Source organism: Strongylocentrotus purpuratus, unplaced genomic scaffold (assembly GCF_000002235.5).
Source record: "Strongylocentrotus purpuratus isolate Spur 01 unplaced genomic scaffold, Spur_5.0 spur5_contig_817, whole genome shotgun sequence".
Lineage (NCBI taxonomy): Eukaryota > Metazoa > Echinodermata > Echinoidea > Camarodonta > Strongylocentrotidae > Strongylocentrotus > Strongylocentrotus purpuratus.
The window spans coordinates 136,906-147,640 of NW_022145521.1; the positions used below are offsets into that span (position 1 = coordinate 136,906).

At 38.7% G+C, this 10,735-nt stretch overlaps 1 protein-coding gene across 1 annotated transcript; it reads right to left on the bottom strand.

Moving 5' to 3' along the window:
- Positions 1–5,085: 5,085 nt before the first annotated feature.
- On the bottom strand, positions 5,086–9,340 carry LOC115921813. Its single transcript, XM_030980035.1, has 3 exons — positions 9,194–9,340; positions 6,687–6,915; positions 5,086–6,142 (listed from the first exon to the last, which is right to left on the bottom strand). Exons 2-3 carry the CDS (start codon positions 6,771–6,773, stop codon positions 5,282–5,284), a joined length of 948 nt encoding a protein of 315 aa, XP_030835895.1. The 5' UTR covers positions 6,774–6,915; positions 9,194–9,340; the 3' UTR covers positions 5,086–5,281.
- Positions 9,341–10,735: the final 1,395 nt, after the last annotated feature.

Genomic DNA, 10,735 nt, shown 5'->3' on the forward strand with positions numbered 1-10,735 from the left:
TCACCTTGGTTCTAGTTTTGAGAAAATCATATTCTGATTGGGAACCATTATAAGATCATTTAGAAGTGAGGTGCGATGTCATTGATGATATTGCATATTTCATGTCATTAAGAATTATAACTTTCTTATTAGTTGTACGATTTTCCTCAAACTTTTGTTCTATTCTGTTTGTCTAATTTTCTCCTTTTACTGAAAGCATATCATTATGGGACCGTACTTGACCTTTTAAGAGAGGGCACTTGCTAATATCAAGTGCGGTAGCGCAGAGTGGTGTCGATGTGAAGGTGAAAGGAAATCCTGAGAACTTTGGCATGAAACTATGCTGTCTTGCCATAAGGGTTTGTTCCCGTGTATGGTGTATCCAAAGATATATTGTATCCAATCATTCGTAGTAGGTCCATGATCCAAGTATTCGGCGGATCCGGTGTACGCTCCCATCCAGCTTGAAGGTCCCGAAAACGACAATGATAATTATCAAACAAAGTTCAGACAAGCGCCACAATCATAATAGGCCTGCACCCCGACACTTCTGGATAGGTATTGTGTATTCTGCCTGCCCCTCCCCATCCCCCATGTTTAACTGCATGGATATTGGAATCTTTAAGCCCGTATAGACCCAATAAAGACGGACTAGACAGGAGAGGGCATGGGCTGGAACGTGTTCTTTTAAGATTTAAATACACATAAATGGGTGCATTTTAGTTTTTTTAAAGGAATTTTAGGACATTGATCCCGATATAGGATTGCCTAAGTTATAAAGTAAATGAAAATAATCGGTGAATGTTTGCTCCAAAGAGAGAGATAGGGAGAGACTAGAGAGAGAGAGTGTGTGTGTGTGTGTGTGCGTGTGTGTGTGTGTGTTTGTTAGAGTGTGAGATAGAGAGAGAGAGAGAGAGAGAGAGAGAGCGGTAGAGAGGTGGATCTTAAGATTGTTTATGTGACAATAATAGTTAGCTTTATGAAATTATATTCGGCAACGGTTAATCTGTGATATTTTGTGAGGAAATGTTCATGAATCCTAAATGCCAACAATATAGTACGATCGGAACACTTGGTTTTGTTTAGACACAACTGTTGTTATTGCTGTTTGAAGTTGGCACCTCGACAAAATTATGTACTGCGTATTTTTTTAGTTGCTGAAAGGAAGGAGTCAGAAGTCACAGTTGGTCAAGGGAGTAAGTAACGGATATCGTTTCAAATCCTCGAGATAAGAGTGACACGTACTCTTATCTCTTTATAAATTCTTGCTTTGTATTTTAAGAATCAATTATGATTGCAACAATGTGATATGGGCCTACTCGTCAGGTACTTGTTAAACGGTTAAGAGCCCCCCCCCCCCCCCTCCTCCTCCCTCCCGCCTCCCGTATTTAGAGTGATGTCCCCTAGTTTCCTGGAAACGATTTAGATGCGCTTCATTCCCGTTTTCACAATTTATTTATGGTTCTGCGTGACTATTCTGTCCGAGGTCGTTCGATGACAATACATCCATCTTGCATTGACGAAAGGAGATTGAGTCATCGCACAAGTCAAAGGCCTACGAGAGGTCGCTGACCGGGTGACACAAAAGATTGGGACGCTTTGGGTTGGACCATGGTATAAGTCTCCCGCCAGTCGCTCGCGTATCCGCATAGCAATGAAGCGAAACGAGGGCCAACTGGCCGTGTATTTGTGAAAGGTTTGTGTTTATTGGTTCAATGAGCAGATTTTGTCTTCTTTGTCCTTCCTTGATGATAATATTGATATTACTGAAGTGAAACTCACGTACGTGTCTCAATTCCACTTTTCCAGTCAGTATCCTCTTTAAATGTTGTGGAATCAAGCCGCAGCTGCGCTTGTATGAATAGGCTTATAAACTGAAGGCTATACAAATCACAATCATTAAATCGTGAATTATCCCTATATTATTGCTCTGTATGAAATGTCAAAATGTCTTCCTCTGCCTAAGATATGTATTGCATGTGATAAATACATTTAGAGACAGCACATTTGAGGCCTATTTTACTAATATCTTGTATTATTCTGTATCCCACCTTTTCCTCACCCCGTTGATTTTGTAATTGGCCAAATAACGAAGCGCAAGCAAGCTACATATTTAACGAAAGAGGGCGCTTATCTAAAATTACGAAAGGGTCATCCCGTGAAAAGTCATTTGTTTTGCAAGTACCGGTATACTTGTTTGGTCAAACTTTTAGCAGAAATTGAATCTCATCATTTTACAGAAAATAATTTGACTTTCTCTTCAGACAGTTTCCGAAAAGGGTGAGAGTAAAATAGTTTTATGCCATATGAACTCAAATGTAAATCCAAACTTGATAGCAAACTGCTATAGAGAAAATAAGAAATATCAAAGAAGTAGACTGGTGAAAGTTTGAATGAAATCAGAGAAAAAATGACAAAGTTGTGATTTTTTAAAAGTTGTAATCGCCACAGGTATGGACTCTTCAAATTGGCTGAATCGGAAATGTCTCTGTGATGTAGTGACAGACAACGTCCCCATTTGTTCCAACACACAGAATGACTAAAATTTCAATTTTTCAAAAATGTATTGCTTTGGAACGTCTTTTCTCTTTAGAGGAACTATTACGCTATCCATAATTCGTCTGTAGTAGTGCCCCAAGGGAAAAGCACATAGGAGAAAAATATAAATTAATGTGATATTTTTGATCATCCACTGACCAAACTACCAACTTGACATTTGTAGAGACTTAGTGATCTCATATTTCAAATATTTATAACTTTATTGTTCTTTAAGTTTACTCATGGATGAAATAACAAACTCGGGAGAATATGCTTTATCCCCCTCTAAATATTGTAGAATTCAATGGTTTATATGTAGGGGAAAATAGTTCTATAATATCAATACACGTCAATACACAATAAATTTTAGGTCTACAATTCCGACTTATCAATATGAAGTAGAAGAATCAGCCTATTGGACAAATAATCCATTTATAATCCTTGTCCTGTAACCCCCTTAGCCCTCAACTTTTTCCACGACACACCCTAAAAAAGACCTCATCGCTTATCATGGGTACCAAAATCCATCTTTATTTTATTCACTTTCTTTCTCAGTCAATCATAACCTAACCCAATCATAACTTATCCTCCTTGGCAACTTCAGTGGAAAGCACTTATTATTATTATTATTACCGGTACCCATTTCTTTTATGCATACAACTTACTTCCAAGTCTGTATAATTCTGATCACGAAATCCACTTCTTCATCTCCCTCTCTTCCTTTTCTTCCCTTGTCTCTTTCTTTTTGTATCTTTCTCTCTCTTTCTCTCTCTCTCGTTTTCTCCTCTTTCCCTTCCCTTCTATATCTTTCCTCCTCTTTCTCTCTCTCTCTCTCTCTCTTGTTTCCTCCTCTTTCTCTTTCTCTCTCTCTCTCTTTCTCTCTCTCTCTTTCTCTCTCTCTTGTCACAGGTCTTTTCAAAATTCAAGAGTTGAGAGTTGAAAGAGAAGAGTCAGACAGAGAGATATATATATATATAGAGAGAGAGAGAGAGAGAGAGAGAAGGGGAAGACTGCAAAGACAGAAAGAAGCAGAGAGAATCATCAATCATGATACATTTCTACGAACATATTCAAATTATTTGAAAGCATCTTGTACACCACAGAATAATGTAGAAAATTTGACACCAATGTGTTTATTCATGATCCTGAAATAGATGTTACACAAGCATATCACACCAATCATCTTTAGCACACTAAAAAATGAAAAATATCAGCAAACAGCCCCATAATCCCTGTCAAGCAGTTGTCTATGGCATTCATACAATAAGAAAACATTGGTATTATTTACAAGGGTTTACATGTATATATTAAAATTCATGCAGTGATTAAGACTTCAAGTCAGGTTTTGATGCTTATTTGATTCGACTACGATAAATTTGTTGAGTATTTCATAGGACCATTTACAAACATGGAGCACATACTGTTCCATAATATTATCCATTCTAAAAAGAATATTTAGAGTACAGTATCATATATTAGTCTATATACAGTTCTGTGCCCATGCTTCAGCCTAAGGTATCTACATGTAATGTAGAAAATATTGCAAATGCATATACGTGACGGATGAGATTTGTGCTTCAAAATATATGTATGACGGTGAGTAAAGATAACACTTTTTTGAGAATGGTAATTCCTTGCAAAAATGTGTAAATGAATTTAATATTCCACTAGAAATACATGCATTCTTTCAGAGAATTAAATACAAAGTGTGATATACTACTTGTAGCACAAATATGTTGTCTTGTACATTACCAAGACTAAAAGAATGAACAATGCAGGTGGAATTTGGTTTGCCTTAAGGCTTTATAGGTTCCTGCCACCATGATATTGGAACATTATTTATAGGCATGGTGGCCCATTAGCAGACCCAAAAAATGAAATCCTCTGAATATAATAAGCATTTTGAAGTGAATATTGACCAAGAATCATCAGAAGAATATTTAGTATTAATTGTACCAGGGTCGATAACTTGAATGAAATATGAACAATTTTTTTTTTTAAATGATTTATTAATTCTCATATTAAGTTGTGAGAACATCATTCAAGTCTACTGACCTAAAATGACTTTTGACCTTGTGACCTGGAATTTGTGTCATATGATTTGTGATACTTGATAACCCTTGGGTACAAGTTTCATGGAATTTGAACAAACAATTTTGAAAATATGCTAAAAATTCAAAATCTTGATGTTGATGCCACAACAAAGTCCAAGTTTGTTGACCTTAAATGACCTTTGACCTTAACTTAGTGACCTGAAATTCTACTCACATGATTGGGGATACTTGATAACCCTGTAGTCCAAGTTTCATTGACTAAGAACTTATACTTTCAAAATTATATCAAAAATTCAAAAACTTAACCTTAGGTTAAGTTTTCGATGATGATGCCACAAAATAGTCCAAGTCTGTTGACCTGAAATGACCTTTGACTTTGTGACCTGAAATTCTACTCACATGATTGGGGATACTTGATAACCCTGTAGTCCAAGTTTCATTGACTAAATACTTATACTTTAAAAATTATTTAAAAAATTCAAAAACTTAATCTTAGGTTAGGTAAGTTTTTGATGTTGACGCCGTCGCTGCCGCCGCCACCGCCACCGTCACCGGAAAAGCGGCACCTATGTCTCGCTTTTTGCTACGCAGGCGAGACAAAAATTATGATGATGTTGGTAACATACAGGACAAAATACTTTGGACTTGGTCAAAATAATTTCAACTTTAAAAGAAGATTCTTCAATAATTGCAGCAATGTAAAATTGTCCTTAATCTTGCACAATAATTTGGGCAATCTTGATGAGCTTCTTGAAGTTATAGCCATGCTCTGGCTCAGAGGGAGGGTAGAGGATACTAAAGCCAAAGGTCACCGAGACGGACAGGATAGCGAACGTGGTGAGGAGAAACCTGAGAGAGCGGAACCAGGATGGGAAGGACTTAAAGCGAGAGTCCACAATCCCTGCCAGCGCAAGACCCATGATGATGCAGACAAGACCCGGCTGGATGGGCATGCTGAGACCCGTCCAGGCAACAAGCGAGGGCAGCACACTGGTTACGAGGCTCGAGGAGGTGGGGGTCTCACTGGGGGAAATAGCAAAGCCCCATCGGACACCACCTAAGAAGGACAGGATGCAGGCACCGTAGGCGACCTGGGCGAAGGCGACCTGAGGTCCGCAGGAGAAAGTGATGATGGAGTAAGCTGCAGGAGCGATGAAAGGTATCAAGCCAGAGAATCCTAGGACGAGCGCTGCTGGTGGAGCCGACTTCAACCTCATCTTGTGTTTCTGAAACCAACCGTCCTTGTTTGCCAATCCATCTTCATCATTGACAACCTGTCTCTTGCTTGCTGTGACATGGTATCCAGCAACACAAGTTTTGTACGATGAGAGGGACCCTGCTGTTCTTAAAATGTCACTTTGAGAGTGGAGACTTTGCACCGTTTGTTGCAAAACATCATTTTTATGTCCTTGCAACCTGTCCAATAAAACAGTGCTTGACTTTCTATTGAGACAGGATATTAACCATGGTGTCTGGGTTACATTGGAAGATGTTCTGTAGCTGCTATTGGCTGCAGGTACAAAGTGTCTTTGAGACTGTTGACTGGAGAAGCATGGTGCTCCCAGATTTCCCTGTACAATTTAGAGGGAGAAAGATAAAAAAAAAAACATATCGTATGAGATGACATTTAATCATAAAATACTGGTAGTGATACTGCACTTCAAGAGAGAATGTCAACATATCGTTAATTTTGTTATTTCTTTATGCAGGGTATTGTTGTTTTCACTAGCATGATGGATATCCCATAAACTGTGAGACAAACACACATATAATATATGACTACATTTTCTCTTGAGCTCAATGGGTGCATACTGTTTCAGAATGCGTATGTCTCCAAAGAAAATTCAAACTATCTTTGAAGACATATAGTTCTATGGAACTAAAAGTTGTATTTTCGACTATTAGTGATGATTCAGTTGGGGAACAGCTGAGGATGAAGCTACATACATGTAGCTACAGGTGTAGCTAGTTTGTTGTTTAACATTCAGGCAAAGATGGAACAACTCTCAAAACTATTTCACACAACAAAAATAAACGAAGATTGGGCTAACACAGAGAGGAAGTTTAACATGGTATTGGATAAAATGGCCTTGTAAAATGTCTTGGTGTACATACCTGGAAGATAGATGTCCCAGGCTCCAAAGAAATTCTTGACAGAACATTTCTCCCACTACCAAAGAGTCTAATCTTGCGTAGCAGCATTTTATCCAAGGAAGACCTATGCAAAACACTGCTCACCAGGTTCCAGTCACTGTATCATCAAGTATGCCTCTGAAGGACTGTTGATAAGTACAGGTCTACACAGCAATTGACTCTTGTCTCAACAGCTTTAGGAGGTTAAAACCTGGAAGTATAAATAACAGAGAATTGCAGCAGAAACTTGATTAGTGGCCAAGACATGATAGGGCGGGGGGGGGGGGGGGGGGGGGGGGACTTCAAACAAAATTTCCTTGGTTAACTGGAATACTGGAAGCAAGAACAATCAAGAATCTCAATTCTCATGACTTACCTAAGAGGATAAATGTTTAAAACATATATTTTCAAAAGTCATAACACAAACTGCAAAGGGAGAGGGGGTGAACAATTTGAATTGGAATCATTGCATCTATCTCTCTATAATTACATTTAAAAAAGGCTTTTTATATTTTCCCCTCAAATTTAAAAAGGGGAAACTGCCATAAGGCATACACCCTCTCCAGCAAAGCATAGCGAGTCAATGATAATGTGTATTGACCTTTAGCACTGCATACTTGCTGAGAGGAAGGTATAATACACAAATACACACACCACACACTATTGCATAGACTGCACACAATAGAACCAATGTGGCTGATCAGCAAATTTGACACTAGAATTTCAATTTGAATTTTTAAATTATTCTTTTTAACATCAGTAATTAAGTTGAAAAAAATTGTATTTTACTGCTATTAACCACTTGACTGATACCCACGTACATGTACGTGCTTAGGGCATTGCACTTTCAAGACCGTAGCACTGCATAAGGCCTAGACCGAATTTTCCGTCTCTTTCGTTCGTTAGCCTCTTATTGGGGTAGGGTCGGCTCTCTCTTTAGAGATGGAAACCCGCTATACACATTCCCTTGATAACTCCACGGCCATTTCAGGTCGTAGCGTTTTGCCCCCAAAATCCCCCAAAATGTCATTTTACCTCATGCATTGATTATTTAAAATTAGGAGAAGGTTATACTACATCGGTTCCACTTACCAACTTGACTGAAATATTCCGTTTAATGGTCCCCTTTATGGAAATTATGGGTCAAAATCGACATCCATGTTGAAATCTTGCAAGCCGTGTTAAACTCTCGCTGCGCACGGAGTCATCTAAATCAATCTCATCCCTTCTAGTCTACGCCGAAGGAAAAATGATTATGAAGGAAAAACTGTGCGCCATCTACACGTTCGTAATGGCGTTATCACAGTTTTTCCTTCATAATCGTTTTGCCTTCGGCGTAGACTAGAACTTAGGAGGGATGAGATTGATTTAGATGACTCCGTGCGCAGCGAGAGTTTAACACGGCTTGCAAGATTTCAACATGGATGTCGATTTTGACCCATAATTTCCATAAAAGGGACCATTAAACGGATTATTTCAGTCAAGTTGGTAAGTGGAACCCTTGTAGTATAACCTTCTCCTAATTCTAAATAATCAATGCATGAGGTAAAATGACATTTTGGGGGATTTTGGGGGCAAAACGCTACGACCTGAAATGGCCGTGGAGTTATCAAGGGAATGTGTATAGACGGTTTCCGTCTCTAAAGAGAGAGCCTACCCTACCCAATAAGAGGCTAACGAACGAAAGAGACGGAAAATTCGGTCTACATAATGCCAAGCCCTACTGGGTAATTAGCACTGCAACGATGTTATACAGGTCTTGAACAGTAGATTTTTTTGTGTACAGTTTTTTGTACAGTACAAAAATGCAGTAGCACAGGGGGTATGAACGCGTTTTAAGCCAATAGCAGTCAAGTGGTTAAGGTGTCTGATCAATTGTCACTAAAGTACAGATTTTGAGTGAAATCAGTTATGTTTTGTACAGTGGTGTTTGAAATGTTGAGAATCAATAGCACAGCTTTTAATACACAATTCACTCAAAATCTGTGCTTTAGTCACAATTGATCAGACACCTCTATCTCAGCTTTGCCCAATTGCTGGAGTGGCATATCTAGATCTAGATCTAGAGGTCTACAGATTAACACAAAAATATAATGGTTTGGTGTAGATTTGGACAAACGATGATATAGCCATAGATTCGACCGAACGATTCAGTCTCTGATATGAACGATTGTTACTCGTATTTCTCGATTCTCCAGACCCAGCCCGGCCCGGCCCAATTGCCCAGCCAGCCAAGACGCATGCCCCGCAACCCTCCAGGAGCTAAGCAAAGCAAGGCCCCTAGCTCCTGGCGCTGGCGCGAGAGATATTGTCGGAAAGGTGTACCAAAGAAGTAATCATTTACATATTCCAGAAGTATAAATTAAAAATTCAAACTTCACAAAAATCTTGATAGACTAATTTCATCGTCTTCCACAACAAACCATTATGTGCACATTACATACACGGAAAACATTGCAAAAAAGGGTAATTTCGCAAGACTGTCTCACCTCTCTGCGTTCGTTCGGACTCCACCCATGTGTTGATAGTCTACGGTCAAACTTTTTTTGTGTGCTGTCGGTATTATTGTAGATCGATGCAGCTCGTACCGGTATTTCAACAATTCCAAAGAAATCAAATTGACTTGAGCTGAATCTAAACCAAAAAATGGAAGAAGAAGAAAAAGGAAGTTGAGAGGATTTTTTTCTTCATAAGGGAATAGACGTTAGACGATATCAAATAACAGGAAAATATTGTACAGATAAATATCATAACTTTCTTGGCATTTCTTTCAATAAAAATAAATTTCTCACACACAAAATTACTATCAGTATCACATTGCAAGATTGGTAATGTAAGGAATAATGAGAATGTTTTGTTGTTGTGATTCCTGGAAGAGGTTTTAAAAAACACTAGAAATTCATGCCATATACGACTTTTAGTACCAATGGCAAATTGTTAAAGGAGAAGTCCACCCCTGATATTTTTTATTAAAATAAACTTATTATCATCCTAAGGGTGGACTTCCCCTTAAACATGATAATTTGAGTTGTTTCCTTCTTCTTAGTGGGAAACATGTTTCAGTTTTTGTTAAATTTTCCATATTTCACATGATACAAATATGGCAATATAAAACAATTTTTTGTAAATTATAATTAGGCCTATACAAAACCGTGAAATAAGATATAGCCTACATGTTACAAAAGATTTTTTAGCTTTTACAAAAGGAAGACGAAAATATTTATTTGATAGTGAAATATGGCAAAACCTTATAAAACGCATATAGGTTCCGTACAAAATATGATGAAGAAGTAATTTGACATTGCGCGATGCCTAAAACCCCCGGCGTTGTATGTTGAACGGGGGGGGGGGGGGGGGGGGGGGGGGAGGGGTGGTGGGGGGGGGGGGGGTATGGAGCACTATTTTTTGTTGCCCATTTTTGAGAAAATTTATAGAGGGGAAAACGTGGGGAGTGAAGACCCTTTTTCTTCTTCTTCTCAACACCCACCTTTCAACCCCCCCCCCCCCCCCCCTGGGCAAACAAAAAACAAAAAAATAACGTTACCATTTTTGCAAAACCTGTTTTTTCTTTTTTGCCAGGGGGCCAAGCTCGTCGCCCCCCCCCCCCCCCCCCCCGTGGATCCGCGCCTGATTGGTTTAAGTGGGCGCCTCTTCTTAGATAAAATTAATGTTGAAGATATCACTCCCCAATATTCGAAAAAAGGGAATGTTCAATGTTCTATTGTACTAGTGCTGCATATCCCCGTAGGAGAAGAGATGAAAAGGAATAGAATTTTGGTAAAAAAAAATTAATGATGCTCTATAATTATATTCCAAAAAAGGATATACCTTAAAGCCCCTCTTAAATGTTTAGAAGCCCCGCATTCGCCAAACTTTAGTACGATGGGTAATGGCCAAAAATTATGATGGCAAAATCTCACTTAAATTGTATCATAATGCGAGAGAGGATGTCATTACGATATGCAAAGATCCCCCTCCCCCCCCCCCCCCCCCCCCCACAAAAAAAAAAAAACATATATCGATATTAAAAG